The 19388-nt window shown below is 44.0% G+C and overlaps 1 protein-coding gene across 1 annotated transcript in view; it reads right to left on the bottom strand.

Annotated features, from left to right (window-relative positions):
• LOC143955512 (uncharacterized) overlaps window positions 1–19388 on the bottom strand; it is a 103767-nt gene that overhangs the window by 63703 nt on the left and 20676 nt on the right. Inside the window, 7 exon segments of the mRNA XM_077465546.1 lie at window positions 1500–1653; window positions 10796–10936; window positions 10939–11178; window positions 11181–12623; window positions 16142–16286; window positions 16408–16557; window positions 16672–16769. Coding sequence (XP_077321672.1) covers window positions 1500–1653; window positions 10796–10936; window positions 10939–11178; window positions 11181–12623; window positions 16142–16286; window positions 16408–16557; window positions 16672–16769 — 2371 coding nt within the window.

Below are 19388 nucleotides of genomic sequence, written 5' to 3'. Positions count from 1 at the left end.
TTGCTCCCTGCCCATGGCCATGTTCAGTAACTAGCCTACTCCAGCCATTTTGGGAGGGAACTCCTGCTGCCATGGAGTCCATCAGGAAAGGAAAATTATGGTAAGTATTTTGATAGGAATTTTCCATTTTCCTGACAGACTCCATGGCAGCAACGTGTGGGAAATAACTCGCCAAATACACTCGGGTGGGCAAAAAATGCTGAATAAAGATTTAACACTGTCGACCGAACAGCACCTTTAAACCAAAATCAACAGAAGATAAACTGGCAGGTTCAACACAATAATGAGCCATAAATGTATGAATGGATGACCAAGAAGCCGCTTTGCAGATAACCTCAGGAGCCACATGACGTGAAGCTGTCCAAGAAGTAGAAAGACTTCTCATGGAATGTGCTGTAACCGCCTCAAGAGGAGCAAAGCCCTTCTCTTTATAAGCCCACTGGGTCGCCTGAACCACCCACGTGGAGATGGATCTGACAGAAGCCCTAAGGCCTTTGCTTTTACCGTGGAAAAGAACAAAAAGGTAATCCGATTGCCAGAAAGAAGCTGTCGTCTCCAAGTATCGCTTCAAAATAACTCCCATGTCAAGAGGATGAAGATCTTGACTCCCAGCAGAATTAAAAGGTAGGAAGAGTAATATCCTGATTTTCGTGGAAGACTGAAGTAACCTTGGGATTCAACCCTAGCATTGGCACTAGGACCACTTTGTCAGGGAAGAACGTGAGGAAAGGCTCTTTAGATCCTAGAGACTGTATCTCAGAGACTCTCTTTGCCGAAGATATGGCTAATAAAAAAGATGTCATTAGGGACAATTCTTTGATTGAAAGTGGTTTGTCCAGTTGTGAGAAGAAGTCAAGAACCAGTGGTAAATCCCACTTGGGGAATCTAGATTTCCTCTGTGGTCTAAGTCTAATTGCTCCCTTAAAGAATCGATGAACTCCAGAAAAAGCCGAAATTGCGGAGACTTGCACACGAAGAGCGCTGACAGATAAGGAGATGTCTAGTCCGGACTGTAAGAAACTCAAAACATCCTGAACCGTCAGATTACTGTCAGAGCTAGACCTGGAGGACAGGTGTCTTGTAAATCTAGACCAAATCCTCTTATACACCCGGTTGGTACTTTTCCTCCTTGCACTCATGAGAGTAGGAATGACCTCCTTGGGGCAACCCAGACCCTCTAACCTTCCCCTCTCAAAAACCAGACCCTCAGACATAGATGGGCCGGACAGGGATGTAGCTTCGAGCCCTGGGATAGAAGATCGGGCCTGAGAGGCAAGGGAATCGGGTCTCTGACACCGAGGAGAATTAGTATTGGAAACCATGGCCTGTTGGGCCAGTAATGTACTACAGCTATCACTTCTACTGATTCTGATCTGAGTCTCTGCAGGACCTGTAGAATAATAGGAGTTGGAGGAAAAGCGTAAGCTCTGTTAAACCACCATAGTTCCGTCAGAGCATCCACCCCGTAAGCCTGAGGATCCCGAAACCTGGAATAATACCTTGCCAGCTTCTTGTTGCAAAGGGAGGCAAACAGGTCGACCTCTGGGGAGAACCCCAACATAGGAATCCAACTGAAAACTTCCTCGTGAAGGGACCATTCGTTGTTGTCTAGAAGGACTCGAGACAGGAAGTCTGCCTGAATGTTCTGCGTCCCTGGAACATAAGTTGCTGTAATGTTGACCAGGTTCTTCTGAGCCCAAGACATAATTGGCTCTACCTCCTAAAGTAGAGACAGACTCCGAGTACCTCCTTGTCTCCTTATATATGCCACTGCCGTCGTGTTGTCTAGTCTGAGTAGAACCGAGGTTCCTGAGATCAGATGACGAAATGCTAGCAGCGCCTGGAAAGCTGCCCTTAATTCTAGAACGTTCGACACCATCCTCCTGGATGGAAAGTCCCAGGTGCCCTGTGCTACTTCCGTCAAACAGTGGGTGCCCCAGCCTTTGTTGCTGGCATCTGAAATTATTGTTATCCATGAGATGGGGAGAATGGAATGACAATTGAACAGATTTTCCCTCTGAAGCCACCAGGGAAGAGAGCTTCTCATTGAGGATGTGATCCGGATAAGCTGAGTTTTGTCGCCTAGCCATTGGTGAAGAAACCCTTTTTGGAAAGGTCTCATCTTCCATTGAGCCCACGTCACCATTGGAATCGTGGCCACCACAGTGCCGATAATCCTCAGACACTGGAGAGCCTGGAGATGAAAGAGCCAGACGAATTCTGTCCCGAATTACCGACACCTTCTCTTCGGGTAATGAGATGGTACCCTTTACTGTATTGAAGAGGGCTCCCAGAAATACAAGAGACTGAGAAGGAATTAGCTGACTCTTCTCTAGATTCAGGATCCAACCGAATTCTTGAAGAGTGGAGATAACCTGACCCTTGTGTAATAACAGACGGTCTCTGTCCTGGGCTAGCAGTAGAAGATCATCCAAATAATGGTGGAGACGAATTCCTTTGGTTCTCAATAGAGCCACCACCGCTAACAACACCTTTAAGAAAACTCCGGGAGATGTTGAAAGCCTGAACGGGAGACATACGAACTGTAGATGTAGTTTGCCCACGGAAAATCGAAGAAACTGCTGAAAATCTTCTGCCACAGGGACATGAAAATAAGCATCCTTTAGGTCTATTGAAATCATCCAATCGTGTGACTGGACAGATTGTTGTATTGTTGACAACGTTTTCCATCTTGAACCTCTCTTTTTTGATAAAACAATTCAGATGTGTAAGGTCTATGACTGGCCTCCAAGTTCCGTTTTTCTTTTGGACCATAAAAAGAGGAGAATAAATTCCCAACCCTCGTTGATCGTCTGGCACGGGAACGGCACCGCCTTGAGCCAATAAAGATTTCACGTAAGCTAACAGAATCTGCCTTTTTTCCTCTGAGGCCAGAAGGGAGGTGGGAACGCGCCTGAGTCTTGGGGGCCTGCTGAAAGTCCAAGAATGGCCTGAAGAGACCGTTCTGACGGTCCAGAAGTCCTGGATTGAGGCCACCCAGACATGCCGAAAACGTAGAAGACGAGCCCCCACCTGGCCTATCTGAGCGGGTCCAATCTCAAAAAGATTTTGTCGGTTCCCTCTCTCCTGTCGAACAGTTTTTTGCGGATTTCTTAAAGGAAGACTGCCTTTACTTCCATGACCTGGAATATTCAAGACCAGGTCTATAACTACGGGCCTTCCTGGCCTGCTCCTGATATTGTTTCTTAGGAAAAAATCTTCTTTGGCTTTTTAAGCGTCTATCCTGAGGGAGAAACCCAGAATTCCCGTTAGTGGCTCGGGTTATGGCATTAACTAATTTATTACCAAAAAGGGAAGAACCCTCAAAAGGAATTCGTCACCACACCCGTTTGGAAGCTGGATCAGCCAGCCAGGGACGGAGCCAAAGAGCCCGTTTGGCGGTGACAGCTGAAAGCATAACCCGAGACACCAAGTGGATGATGTCAATCAAGGCCTCCCCCAGAAATGCAGATGCAAGCCATAACTCCTGGATAGGAGAACTTTTTGCGACTGCATCTACTAGCGGAGCCAATTCCAGATACTTGACCTCATCTTCCTTAAAGGGATATAACTTTAAGACTTTTGAAAGCATACTATTCTTCTTCTCAACCTTACTCCACTCATCCGTAATGACCTCACCAAGCTCAGACAGGAATGGAAAGTTGAGACGCTCCTTTTTAAGTTGCTTGAAATACTTCCTTTGTTTGGAAGGATTCGCCACCTCATCTTCCCAGTTCAAAGCCTCTCTGATTGCCTTACTCTCACCCTTGGTGAAGGCTAAGTCAAACCCCACACAGGGACTATCTTCCTCAGATTCACTGTCTGACGCAGCAGTCGAAGGGTGACTTGGTAGAGAAGACTCCCAGTTCTCTTGAACTTGCGACTCCCTCGCTGGTCACTGAGGTGATTCTGACTGAAGCACAGGGATCTGGCTGGCCCGACCCCCTTGAGGGATTCTTTAACCACTTTTTCCACAAGGGATCTTAGCTGCTGGTCCGTACCCCTTCTCTCACTAGAGGCTTTGGAAAAGCAGAGGTCACACAGGGATTTCCCAGTAGGAACTTGCAACCAACACCCCCAGCAGGTACTGATAACTGAACGGCTGGAATGAGCCTTGGAGGAGCGAGATCGATCCTCGTTACGGCGCCCAGATCTTGAGGGTGAGCCATGATGTTTAGATTTAGAAGAGGAATGCCGGTGGTAAGACTTTGAAGAATCGCTTCCTCTGTGAGAGCTGCGTCACTGTTCTGACCTAGATGGTCTGGTGTAAGACAGAGATAGAAGGAACATACAGATAAGGAAAGATAACAGATTGACTAAGACAGGATCCCCCCACCAGACAGTACCTATTATGAGAGGGCTGGCCACATACGGGGGGAGTAGAGTCTCTAGAGCAGGGGTGCTCAACCTGTGGCTCTCCAGCTGTTGCAAAACTACAAGTCCCATCATGCCTATGCCTCTGGGTGTCATGCTCGTGGCTGTCGGAGTCTTGCTATGCCTCATGGGACTTGTAGTTCCGCAACAGCTGGAGAGCCACAGGTTGAGCACCCCTGCTCTAGAGGCTTCCATTGTTGCTGCAAAGACATACAAGGACGAGAGCAGCAGACACACACACACCCCCCCTGTCCCAGAAGGCCACCTACCTCCACAGAAAAGTACCTGGACAAGGGGAAGTCGCGTAATAGCTTGCAAGCATTTCCAGTGCCTGCAGGCTATTTCCCCTGTTTAAATAAGGCGCCCTATTGACCTCATCACAGCGTCGAGTGCGGCGCCACTGCGCATGCGCGATTAGCGTCATTTTGCCGCTATCGCGCATGCGTGAACCAAGCCTCGCTCTTGCGCTGCACTCGCGCATGTGCAGAACGATCGTACTAACGAAAACAGGAAGTAAGCGGCGGCTGGAACGCAGGAGAAACCCGCCGCCATGCCTGTAACTACAAACTTAAAAACAGGAGACAAGAAGGGAAAAGAAAGCAACAAAAGCAGGAAACAAACACAAACTGCTGCCATGAAAAAGAGGAACAATCTCACCGCTCCCACGCGATCGTCTCCAGGCCGAAGGTAAGGAACACACCGGACTTCTCAGGGCAAAATAGGTCACCTGCTATTTAGCTGGGCTGTAAGACCAAATGCGTAGCCTGCCTGCCAATGGCTAGGTTCCTGGCTTATATCCAGTGCCCACTCCATACCCCGCTAGTAGCTAGGGCTTAGCGGAGCCATGCGACAATCCAGTCCACAGTCGCGATTCGGCCGAACCAATAATGGAAGCGTGTGGGAGCAATCTTCGGGTAGAAAGACCATAATGGGTCCTACGGAGGAGGATGAAAAAAAGAACACGGCCATGGGCAGGAAGCAAAGATTTATGGGAGTAGTGTCCTATAGGGTGGTGGAGGCGGGACTTAACCCCACACGTGTTACTGCCATGGAGCCTGTCAGGAAAAATACGTTTTCGCCCTGAAAAAACGAATCTGAACAAATGGAATCGCACATATCTACAGAGTATACAATTTATTCCTGGCCAACATTTTTATAATGTATATGGTTTAAATGTTTTTTTTCATGGATAAAGTTTAACCCTTTCCCGCCGAGCGTACGCACATCTGCGTACTCGGCTTCCGGGGGTTATACCGGGATGATGCCCGCACCTGCAGGCATCATCCCGGTACCGTTTTTTACAGCAGGCGATTGGCTATCCAGGCATAACAACCGATGCGGCTAAAAGCCGCTCGGCTGTTATGCCGGAGGAGCGGGAGGGGACGTCCCCCCCTCCCGCCGCCTCTCGCCGCTGTTACCGGTGCTCCCGCTCGATCGGGAGCACCGATTAAAGATCCGTCGGCTCTGGCTGCTGGGGAGGAACTGGAACGAAGCCGTAATCGGCTTCGTTCCAGTCTCCTCATCGTAAACACGGAAGCGACGTCATGACGTCACTTCCCGTTTACTCGGCTGCCAATGGCGCCGGTTTTAAAAAAATATCCGGTATTCAGAATCGCCGTTTTCGGCGATCTGAATACATTGAAGTGTAAAGGAGGGGTGGGGGGTCTTTTAGACCCCCGATCCCTCCATAAAGAGTACCTGTCACCACCTATTACTGTCACAAGGGATGTTTACATTCCTTGTGACAGCAATAAAAGTGATCAAATTTTTTTTTTTTTTTTTAAACAATTTAGTCATTTAAAAATAAATAAAAGAAATAAAAAAATAAAAAAAAATTTTTCAAAGCGCCCGCCGTCCCCGCGAGCTCGCGAAGCAAAGAAAACGCATACGGAAGTCGCGCCCGCGTACGTAAACGGTGTTCAAGTCACACATGTGAGGTATCGCCGCGATCGTCAGAGCGAGAGCAATAATTCTAGCAGTAGACCTCCTCTGTAACGCTAACCTGGTAACCGTAAAAAATTTTTCAAGCGTCGCCTATTGAGATTTTTAGGTACCGTACTTTGTCGTCAATCTACAAGTGCGCGCAATTATAAAGTGTGACATGTTTGGTATCTATTTACTCGGCGTAACATTATCTTTCACATTTCGCAAAAAAATTGGGCTAATTTTACTGTTTTGTTTTTTTTTTATTCATGAAAGTGTCCCTTTTCCCAAAAAGTTGCGTTTAAAACACCACTGCGCAAATACCGTGTGACATAAAATATTGCAACAATCGCCGTTTTATTCTCTAGAGCCTCTGCTAAAAAAATCTATATAATGTTTGGGGGTTCCAAGTAATTTTCTAGCAAAAAATATGTATTTTAACTTGTAAACACCAAATTCCAAAAATAGGCTTAGTCATGAAAGGGATAAATATGTTTTCTTTCACGTTTTTATTCGGACGTGTCATATATTTTATTGGTTTCCTATTATTTTCTTGTAGAGGGGTTGGTAGTCAAAGTCTGCTTTTTTCTTCTTTTTACGGTTTATTACCACCGATAATGACTATAAAATGAAGGAGCCTATGAAGGTGATCATGAGCAGGATAGCCAAGATGGCAGCAATGGGAATATTATACAGGAAGTCCTTCCAATTCCACAATTATTTACCACTTTGTGTTGGTCCATCACATAAAATCCCAATAAAATACAATTTACGTTTTTGGTTGTAAGATGACAAAATGTGGAAAGTGTCAAGGGGTATGAATACTTTTTCAAGGCACTGTATATGGCATTTGTAGCGGCTCCATGTATACTTCCCCTGACACCTGTGCAGAACTGGAACTTCCGGACTCTCCATCTCATTCATAGAACACCAATGGGTGAATCTCTATGAACTCATCACATTCCGATCATCTCATTTATAAAAAATAAAAAAAATTGGACTGAGAACAAAATATTGTAAAGTGCGGAGCTTTCTTCTTTATTTAAAAAACTCATGAGAAATGAATAACATACAATAAAAATGAAGCTTTAGGGGTCTATTTATCAATGTTTTCACCCAAGATTCACCCAACTTATACCAACAATTCACACATTTTTTAAACATAATTAAAGCGGAACTAAACCTTCCTATCGTTTTCAGCCAAGGAAGCCGCCATCTTGGCCTTTGATCTTCAACTACCACCATGGTGCTGCCTATGTGATCAGTTATGACACCAGACATTTGATGGTTTGACATACGGTTGAGAGGACAACCAATGTGACAGTTACATTCCTTGGAATGTAACTGTTTTTGCAACCCTTAAATGGATGAGTTTAGTTCCACTTTAATATTAATTAATTTACAAAGTCATTTACAACTCACAAATATCACCCTAAACATCCACTTTGCTCCTCCCAATACCTCCTTCTCTAACTCCCTTGTCATCTCCTCCCGTGTTCTTCTCTAGGACTTCTCCCATCCTCTGGAACACCCCCAACCTTTACACGCACATGAACTTTAATGGCCTCCCAGTCTTAGTCCGTAGGGTTCAATATCGAGTTGGCCCGCCCTTTGCAGCTATAACAGCTTCAACTCTTCTGGGAAGGCCGTCCACAAGGTTTAGGAGTGTCTATGGGAATGTTTGACCATTCTTCCAGAAGAGCATTTGTGAGGTCAGGAACTGATGTTTGGTTCAGAAGGCCTCAACTTTAATTCATCCCAAAGCTGTTCTATCAAGTTGAGGTCAGGACTCTGTGAAGGCCAGTCAAGTTCGTACACCGCAAACTCGTTCATCCATGTCTTTATGGACCTTGGACCTGGCCCCTTAGTTCCAGTGAAGGGAACTCTTAAGGCGTCGGCACACCAAGACATTTTGCAGAATTTCACTCTCTCAACTTTGTGGGAAGAGTCTGGGGATGACTCCTTTCTGATCCAACATGACTGCGCCCCGGTGCACAAAGCAAGGTCCATAAAGAGACGGATGAGCGAGTTTGGAGTAGGAGAACTTGACTGGACCTGGACGAGAAGACCTAGCTTGCAGTCTCCGCTGTAATTCATCCCAAAGGTGTTCTATCGGGTTGAGGTCAGGCCAGTTAAGTTTGTCCATCCCAAACTCGCACATCCATGTCTTTATGGACCCTGGGCTTGGCCCCTTAGTTCCAGTGAAGAGAACTCTTAAGGCGTCAGCACACCAAGACCTTTTGCACAATTTCATGCTCCCAACTTTGTGGGAACAGTTTGGGGATGGCCCCTTCCTGTTCCAACATGACTGCCCACCAGTGCACAAAGCAAGGTCCATAAAGACATGGATGAGTGAGCTTGGGGTGGAGGAACTTGACTGGCCTGTACAGAGTCCTGACCTCAACCCGATATGACACCTTTGGGATGAATTAGAGCGAGAGACTGCAAGCCAGGACTTCTGGTCCAACATCAGTGCCTGACCTCACAAATGCGCATCTGGTCAAACATTCCCACAAGGCTTCCCAGAAGAGTTGAAGCTGTTATATGAACTCTATGGGGGAAGACTGGGATGCCATTAAAGTTCATGTGCGTGTAAAGCCCCATACACACTATCAGATTTTCTGCTGATTTTTTTGCTTCAGATTTACCAAAACCACGTGGTGCGTGGGCCTGCCTGATTGCAATACAAATTGAAACTCCTAAGGTTTGACCTCATATTATATGGTTTTGGTAAATCTGAAGGAAAAAAAAATTTGCAGAAAATCTGATCGTGTGTATGGGGCTGAAAGGCAGGTGTCCCAATACTTTTGGAAATATAGTGTATACAGTAGAACCTCAGATTGCAAGTAATGCAGTTAACGAGCGCTTTGCAATAGGAGCAATTTATTTTTATTTTTTTATATCCTGACTCGATTTGTGAGTGTTGTCTCACAAAACTAGCAGGATTCAAGCCTCTGCGGTGTGCAATACAGCACTGGTCATCAACTCCTGTCCTCAGGGCTCACTAACAGGCCAGGTTTGCAAGATACCTGAAATGCATCACAGGTGATATCAATTGCTGCTCAGTGATTGCAGTATTCTAGTCTGCATCTCCCCCAAGGTAATACATAAAACCTGGCCTGTTAGTGGGCCCTGAGGACAGGGTTGATGACCACTGCAGTACCGCATTTGGCCAGAGGTGCGGGGGCGTCGGTGACACTCGGAGCCGTTCGGAAATACTCTTTAAACACTCGGAAATGCTCAGTTCCCGAGTGTTTCCGAGTGCAGCCGGGCAGTCTCTGAGTATTTCTGAGTCTCTCTGGTGCCCCCTCCCCCACCTCTGGCCACATGCGGTATTGCATGCAATAGAAGGAACAAATTATCTTCGCTTCCATTGACTTCTCTGTGGAATCTCGCTTTGATATGCGAGTGCTTTGGATTACAAGCATTCTCCTGGAACGGATGATGGTCATCATCCGAGGTTCCACTGTATTTATAGGAAACAGAACAAGGGTGCACACACCGCTTCAGGCAAAAAAAAAATGGACACATCCGATCCAAGGTGCTAATCCAGGCTCATTGCCGTAGGCAATATCAAGAAGAGAAGAAAAGATCGATCGCTCACTTGAATCCAAAAGAAGCTGTAGAGGATTCTTTATTGTCATGAGCCAAAAAAAAAAATTGTAATGATAATCAGTTGACGCGTTTCACACGAAAAGAACCGTGATTGTTCACCAGCACGGTTCTTTTCATGTGAAACGCGTCAGCTGATCATCATTGCAATTTTGTCTGGCTCATGACAATAAAGAATCCTCTACAGCATCTTTTGGATTCAAGTGTGCGATCAATCTTTTCTTTTCTTCTCTTCTTGCCACTGTATTTCTATCCCTCCTTGGTGGGAGTGGAGATGAGACCACAAAGCCGTGTTCTCAGTCTGAGATGTTTCTCGGGGCCGCAGTTCCTCTGAGCTCCACAAGGTGGTGATCTCACTTATACCAAGACAGGAAGTCTTCTATGGAAGACAGGAAGTGAAGGCAGGCCTGATATAGTGTATGTGAGCTTTTCTCCAACTGACCACCAATGGGCAATTTTCATGGTGCTGTCGGTGTAAATATCGGACTAGCTCAGTACTATTTCATATGAGATCCGTGTTCCTATCATTTATTCCTTATGGGTTTATACCGATCACACCGCACCCCTAAAAACTAAAACATTCTTACTATACCCCCAATGTACTGTGATGTGCTTTGTACACCACTTGGGACTATCTGACCCCCTCCCTAGGAGAATCTGAGGCTCGTAGGGGAACGTTTGTCCTCTTGGGATGTCCCATCATCAGAGTCTCCAAGAAATAGAAGAAGACAAGGGAAGACTCGCTCCATCAAACTCCACCTAGAAATTAAATCTCACTTTTCCCGGGATGTGCCCCTTTGAAGAACAATTTCTTGTCCTCCAGACGTTCTATGGACTCAACAGTTCCACCTGGAAAAGTCATCGTCCATTTGTCATAAGAATCAGCAGGTGGGTTCTCTCTGATGTCTCAGATTTTTTTTTTTTATCTGTAAACCATTTCCCGCACTCTGAATGCTATGAGGCCGCTCTGCGGTGTGTCTTCTCTGGTGTTTCACAAGGTTTCCTTTATGATTGAAACATTTCCTTAACATAAATAAGGACGCTCATCCGTGTGAATTCTCCGGTGTTGCACAAGGTGCCCTTTCACATTGAAACATTTCCCGCACTCTGAACATGAATAGGGACGCTCACCAGTGTGAATTCTCTGGTGTTTTATAAGGACTCCTTAATAAGAGAAAGATTTCCCGCACTCTGGACATGCATAAGGGCGTTCACCTGTGTGACTTCTCTGATGTTCAACAATTGCTCCTTCCTGAGGGAAAGATCGGGACCTGTGTGAAGTCTCTGGTGTTTAACAAGGTTTCCTTTCACACCGAAACATTTCCCGCACTCTGAACATGAATAAGGACGCTCACCCGTGTGAATTTTCTGGTGTTTAACAAGGACTCTTTTATGAATGAAGGATTGCCCGCACTCTGAACAGGGATATGGACGCACACCTGTGTGAATTTTCTGATGTTCAACAAGTGATCCTTCCTGAGTGAAAGATTTCCCGCACTCTGAACATGTATAAGGACGCTCACCCGTGTGAGATCGCTGGTGTGCAATTAGTCTTTCTTTTTTAAAGAAACCTTTCCCGCACTCCGAACAAGGGAAAGGACGCTCACTGCTGTGAATTCTCTGATGTTCAGTAAGATTTCCTTTTTTAAGGAAACGTTTCCCGCACACTGAGCAAGGGAAAGGACGCTCACCCGTGTGAATTTTCAGGTGTTCAACAAGCTCTCCTTTACGAGTAAAACTTTTCCCACACTCTGAACATGAATAAGGACGCTCGCCCGTGTGAATTACCTGATGTCTAAGAAGGTTTTTGTTTTCAATGAAACATTTCCCGCACTCTAAACATAAATAAGGACGCTCACCTGTGTGAGTTCTCTGGTGTATAATAAGGGTTGCTTTTTTAGGGAAATCTTTCCCGCACTCTGTGCAAGAGAAAGGACGCTTACCTGTGTGAATTCTATGATGTACATTAAGGGCTTCTTTTTTAAAGAAACATTTCCCGCACTCTGAACAAGAGAAAGGACGCTCACCTGTGTGAGTTCTGTGGTGTATAATAAGGGTTGCTTTTTTAAGAAAACCTTTCCCGCACTCTGAGCAAGAGAAGGGACGCTCACCGGTGTGAATTCTTTGATGGGAAACCAGGACTGCTTTCCGAATGAAACTTTTCCCGCACTCTGTACATGAAAACGGACGCTCGCCTGTGTGAATTCTCTGGTGTACAATAAGTTGTTGTTTCTGAGAGAAACATTTCCCGCACGCTGAACATGGATAGGGACGCTCACCAGTGTGAATTCTCTTGTGTCTAAGAAGGTTTTCTTTTTTAAGGAAATCTTTACCGCACTCCGAACAAGAGAAAGGACGTTCACCCATGTGAATTCTCTGGTGCATACGAAGGTTTTTGTTTTCAGTGAAAGATTTCCCGCACTCTGAACATGCGAATGAACGTTCTCCTGTGTGAACCCTCTTATGGCTTAAAGAAGATATCTGGGGATCGGATAGATCTGTTGATCTGCGAGAACTTGGATGGACATCTGAAGTCATAGTATGGAATTTATCAGAAGGTTCCTCAGGATTAGAAGGATCTGTGGATCTTGCCAACCAGTAAGTGTTCCCTTTCGGAGAATATTGTGGAATGTCAGTATCTTCTGCCTTACAATCTGGAGATATAATAAGATGTCCCTCCGATGTATTTATATTCCAGGAACACCGTCCATCTGCTGGAAAGCAATATTTAATATAAGTCATATCTGTTCTCATACATCTTGTATTCAGAAGTCATATGTATACAATGGGCATGATGGTGAGAGAGAGAAAACTGACTACAAGGGTGAAAAGAAAATGTGAAAAAAAAAACTAAATTAAAACCATTTAACCAACAAATGCCAGTTCGAGTAATCATCTAGGTAAGGAAAACTCCAACTACAGCGGCCCATGTTTGAGAGCCTCACAATAAGTACAACAGGGTCACATGCAGCCCTCAAGTCCTACATTGTCTGTCATACATCAGTTGGATAAAGATAAGGAATTGTAAATAAAAATATAAAACAAAATGTTGCAGCGCTAAAAGTCCATGAGTAGTAAACAAACAATAATATAATGTGCAAGTGAAACCCAAAGAAGAATTGAAAGTGAATAATGTTCATATTTTGGTGCAAAAAAAAGAAATGGTGTGTAATCTACCAATCAATAACGTGCTCCAACACCCAGTGTAAGATGCACTCTTACCAGAAAAGGAGGACTCTATCATGGAGTCAAAAATGCTCATCTAAGTAAATGGACATCAATCAGCTGTCATAGATCCTTCCAGAAGAAAGCGCTATTCGGGGTGCATGTACATGCCTCTGCCGCCACCCCATATTTAACACGTACATGCCCCCACGATGACGTCAGTTGTGACAAAACATGTAGGGTGGAGCCTATGTATGTGACGTTGCCACACTCTTTTGTGTACACCTATTGATCAATCTCCATGCATGATTCGTTGTATACATGCCTGCTTTTAATTATCTAAATATGAGTACCTTTTTATCCTGTATGTGTGCAGTAAACGAGTGGTTACTGTGACAGACCTAGCTGGGACCGAGGCTTTTGGAGAGGACTGAATGCGAGCCTCTTGCATTGTGATTATGGGCCCTCGCATTTGGGGGAACGGTGCTCTTTGTGAGCTGTATGCCTGGGAACCCCTGAGGTGGTGTTACTTGGATTCAGGTCCTCCGTGCCCCCCCCCCCCAAGACACACAGACTCTGGATATGTAAATGCCTGCCATGTTAGCAATAGACTGAATCACACTATTGGGACAAAAACTCTTAGATGCTAATATCATCACCTCCAGCCACCTGTCCGTGTCTTGCATAATGTAAATGAGTCTAGTCTGGCTTGACACAGATTCTAAAGAGTATTTCACCTATTGTTGTTTGTGCTAATTAACATGCAATTGAATTGTTAGTGAGCTAGGAGCCAAAAAGTCTTCTCCCTCAGTCAACTAGTCTGAGTGTTGATTTAGATAATTAGCTCATGCTAATTAGGTTAGGTTTTAGTCTTCTACTGTATTATAAATACTTGGCATTTTGGTTCTAATAAATCAGTCCATGTTAGCACTAAGCAAGTCTCATCTTGTTTTGTGCTTGTGAGTGGTTGCAATATCTCATATCTATATTCAGGCTGGGAGGAAGTGGTATATGACGTAAGCCCTCAATCAGAGTGTGGGATCGGTTCCGTCACTATCTGAATGCTCTCCTCCATTTATGAGATACATCATTTGCCCTACATCCATTGCTTCTGATGGGATCATTTGAATAGCCTTTGCTCCTGGAAGGATCCGTGACAGCTGATTGATGTCCATTTACTTAGCTGAGCGTTTTTGACTCCGTGACAGAGGCCTCCTTTCTTGGTAAGAGTCCATCTTACACTGGGTGTTGGAGCACGTTGGTGATTGCTGGATTACGCATCAGTTCTTTTTTTTTGCACCAATATATGAACATTATTAGCTTTCATTTCTTTGGATTTCACTTGTACATTGTATTATTGTTTATTTACTACTACTTTTAGCGCTGCAATATTTTGTTTTATATTTTTTGCACAGTGTACATAACTGTTTTTTTTGCTAGCTGCTTGCTTATCACTTATTGAGATTTATATTCAATCTATTTATTTAATTTGTCAGTGTGTTTCCTCCCCCAATTAATTGTAGATAAGGCCTTTACGTGGTGTACAGTATCTCTTGATAATTTGTTGGGAACATGACGTTATATTGAGGAATGGAGATGGACCTTTCATATGGTGTACAGTATCTCCTCCTCATTTGTTGGGAACATGACGTTATATTGAGGAATGGAGATGGACCTTTCATATGGTGTACAGTATCTCCTCCTCATTTGTTGGGAACATGACGTTATATTGAGGACTGAAGATGGACCTTTCATATGGTGTACAGTATCTCCTCCTCATTTGTTGGGAACATGACGTTCTATTGAGGAATGGAGATGGACCTTTCATATGGTGTACAGTATCTCTTGCTAATTTGTTGGGAACATGACGTTATATTGAGGGGTGGAGATGGACCTTTCATATGGTGTACAGTATCTCCTCCTCATTTGTTGGGAACATGATGTTATATTGAGGAATGGAGTTGGACCTTTCATATGGTGTACAGTATCTCCTCCTCATTTGTTGGGAACATGACGTTCTATTGAGGAATGGAGATGGACCTTTCATATGGTGTACAGTATCTCTTGCTAATTTGTTGGGAACATGACGTTATATTGAGGGGTGGAGATGGACCTTTCATATGGTGTACAGTATCTCCTCCTCATTTGTTGGGAACATGACGTTATATTGAGGACTGAAGATGGACCTTTCATATGGTGTACAGTATCTCCTCCTCATTTGTTGGGAACATGACGTTCTATTGAGGAATGGAGTTGGACCTTTCATATGGTGTACAGTATCTCTACCTCATTTGTTGGGAACATGACGTTATATTGAGGAATGGAGATGGACCTTTCATATGGTGTACAGTATCTCCTCCTCATTTGTTGGGAACATGACATTATATTGAGGAATGCAGATGGACCTTTCATATGGTGTACAGTATCTCCTCCTCATTTGTTGGGAACATGACGTTATATTGAGGAATGGAGATGGACCTTTCATATGGTGTACAGTATCTCCTCCTCATTTGTTGGGAACATGACATTATATTGAGGAATGCAGATGGACCTTTCATATGGTGTACAGTATCTCCTCCTCATTTGTTGGGAACATGACGTTATATTGAGGACTGAAGATGGACCTTTCATATGGTGTACAGTATCTCCTCCTCATTTGTTGGGAACATGACGTTCTATTGAGGAATGGAGTTGGACCTTTCATATGGTGTACAGTATCTCCTCCTCATTTGTTGGGAACATGACGTTATATTGAGGACTGAAGATGGACCTTTCATATGGTGTACAGTATCTCCTCCTCATTTGTTGGGAACATGACGTTATATTGAGGAATGGAGATGGACCTTTCATATGGTGTACAGTGTGATGTGTGTTTTCAATAAACAGTTCATGTTCAAGCTGTGTAACTTCGCTAGTCTCATCTGGTTCTTAGTTACAATATATGGGCTGTAATATCTGATATCTGAAGGTCCAGACTGGAGGAAGTGGCATATGGCGAAAGCACTCAAGCGGAGTGTGGGACGTTTCATTACAGTGAACTTTCTTAATTTTAGTTTTCATGACTTACTTGTGTTGATATGTAGAGAGAATTCCTCCGGTTTACTTTTCATAATCATCTCCCCCTCCTCCATAGACTGCTGATCTCCACTCACCAACCTCTCTTCTTCTTCTTCCTCTTTATGCTCAACTTTGATGTCTTTCCGTTCTTCATTCTAAATTCCAGAGATGATAAAATATAACACCTGGAAACACTGCTGCCAATAATAAGAGATGACATAGAAGAATGTCCTCTTATAGAATTATTTTTTTGTTTTTTTTTCAGGTCGCATCTACCTGATCATTCTCTGTATAGTGGTGACCTTCCCATGTAGAATTCTGGGAATACAGAGGACAACCCTCCTCCATAGACTGCTGATCTCCACTCACCAACCTCTCTTCTTCTTCCTCTTTAACCTCAACCTTAATGCCTTTTAGTTTTTCTCCCTAAACCCCAAAGATGAAAGAATACATTTGTAAAAAGGAGCAAGAGATGACATATAGGAATGTTACCCCATACCGCAAATATATTTTTAGGTCTACATGCTCAGTCCCACCTACCTGATGATGGTGGGGGATGGTGTGACCTTCCTGTGTGGAATCCCGGGAATACAGAGGACGGGGACATCTCTCTGGTGGGTTCCCATTACTGGATCCATCTGTAGGAAACACACACACTGACTGAATACATTGTTTCTATGTGTTTATCAGATGATGGGGGATCTAGGTGGAGCCTCCGTACTGCTCTCTCCTTTACAATAAAGTCTCCTCTTACCCGGTGATGTGAGGGGCGGCTGATTCTCCATCATGACGTCCTTGTAGAGATCCTTGTGTCCTTCTAAATACTCCCACTCCTCCATGGAGAAATAGACAGTGACCTCCTGACACCTCAGAAAGATCAGGAGATATAATTAGGATGTATCCGGTCTATAAACCAGAGGCTCTGGATGGACAGTTGGATAAATGGTTCTATATTTAGGATGTATCCGGTCTATAAACCAGAGGCTCTGGATGGACAGTTGGATAAATGGTTCTATATTTAGGTTGGAGATGTACTATAAACAGACATGACAGTGACTATGGAGGTAGAGGATGGACATAACTTATTACCTTCTCTGCCAGCTCTAACGTCTCCTCTCCTCCTTCTCCAGACTGACCTCTGACCCGGAACTTCCTGTCTGTAGCACTTCAATTGTGTTCTTTATTTGGTCATCCCGCTGCTCGGCTTTTCCCCGAACAATAAGTGAGATCGCCACCTTGTGGAAGTTTTTAGAACTGCAGTCTATTTTTTATTTTATTTTTTTATAAATTGACAGCTTCTTTTTGGTGCATTCTTAATTTTTTGCATATTTTATATGAATACTTGACAAATGAAAAGTTATAATAAAAAATATAAATAAATAAAATATATGTGAATTAATACGCAGCACTGAAATAAATAGGGTTTTTTTTTATTCCCCCACTTAAATAATAAATATGTCTGTTCCTTTAATGGATTATTCTGATAACACTGATGGTGATATTGGAAATAATATTAGCTATAATAATATGAAGAGGCAAACCAAAAAACTCAAAACATAAATGTAAGCATACATATGTTTTATTTATATATATATATATATATATATATATATATATATATATATATATATATATATATATATACACACGTGTGTGTGTGTGTGTGTGTGTGTATGTGTATGTGTATATATATGTATATATATGACTATATTGCCAAAGGTATTGGGATGCTTGCCTTTACACGCACATGTTTAGTTCCACTTTAATATTATTCATTTATAACTCACAAATATCACCCTAAACATCCTCTTTCCTTCTCCCAAGACCTCCTTCTCTCTAACTCCCTTGTCGTCCCCTCCTGTGTTCTTCTCTAGGACTTCTCCCATCCTTTGGAACACCCCCAACCTTTACATTCACATGAACTTTAATGGCATCCCAATCTTAGTCGGTAGGGTTCAATATTGAGTTGGCCCGCCCTTTGCAGCTATAACAGCTTCAACTCTTCTGGGAAGGCCGTCCACAAGGTTTAGGAGTGTGTCTATGGGAATGTTTGACCATTCTTCCAGAAGTGCATTTGTGAGGTCAGGCACTGATGTTGGACTAGAAGGCCTGGCTTGCAGTCTCCGCTCTAATTCATCCCAAAGGTGTACATACATACATCAACTTATCAACTAAAATGCCCCCCCCCTCCCCCATCCTATCAATTCCCACAACTGTCTCCCTTCCAACCATAAAGCCCCGACAGGTTGGATTGATGTAACCATAAAAATCCAGTCCCATAGTAAGTGTACCAGGGATGGGTGGCCCTTAGCCCACCTGCTCCGGGAATGTCATATACATTGGAGTCTAAAAGTACAATAGTGATCACTAATACCTTATACATAGAGGACATTGATTATAAGCCCTCTAGTGAATGTTGTTATCTGAGCCCCTGCCTGTCCTGCTACTCAAGAGTAATGACGCGTACACAGGACCAGACTTTGACGGACTAGGTCCGACGGTCTTCCAGACGGACTTTCGGCGGAAGTCCGACTGACTTTCTGAACAAACGGACTTGGCGACACACGAACCGACTAAGTCCATTCAAAAGTCCGTTCGTTTTGAACATGATGACGTAAGGCTAAACAAGGAAGTTCAAATGCCAGTAGCCAATAGCTGCCCTTGCGTCGTATTTGGTCTGTCGGACCAGCACACAGACAAACGGTTTTCCAGGTTTTTAGCCCGTCGGAATTGAGTCCGTCGGATAGATTTGAAACATGTTCTATTTCTAGGTCCGTCTGATTTTATTGTTTATAAAAAATGGTCGGACTAACCCACACACGATCGGATTGTCCGACGGACTGATACCGTCGGACCTGGTCTGCCTGAAAATCCGGTCATGTGTATACGGCATAACTTCTCTGGGAGAGTCAATCCTCATCTGTCTCTTACCCCACAGTGGAGGAAGAGTCCATCCATGCCTGCCAGACCTTTGTCAGAAACCATGAAATCAGGCCAAGACAGAAGTACAGTTAAATCACAATAGTTTAATAATAAAAGTATAAGGAACAAATGTAGTCAAAACTTAGCCAAAGTTCAGTAACCGGAACGGATAGCCAGTCAAGCCAGAAGTTTGGGATCAATGTAGTGGAACAGCAAGCAGGATCTGGAGCCAGAAGGGATGTCAGCAAAGCAAGTCTCGAACAGGACCGCAGGAGATAGTTTCTGTGATGTTGATCAAGGCCAAGGCAGAGATGTTCTGGACTGGACAGCTTAAG

This window comes from Lithobates pipiens, unplaced genomic scaffold (assembly GCF_037356315.1).
Source record: "Lithobates pipiens isolate NorthernLeopardFrog02 unplaced genomic scaffold, aLitPip1_a1.2 Scaffold_35, whole genome shotgun sequence".
NCBI classification, from domain to species: Eukaryota; Metazoa; Chordata; class Amphibia; order Anura; family Ranidae; genus Lithobates; species Lithobates pipiens.
Note: the sequence above shows the minus strand (reverse complement) of the source record. Positions and strands in the feature narration are given on the sequence as shown.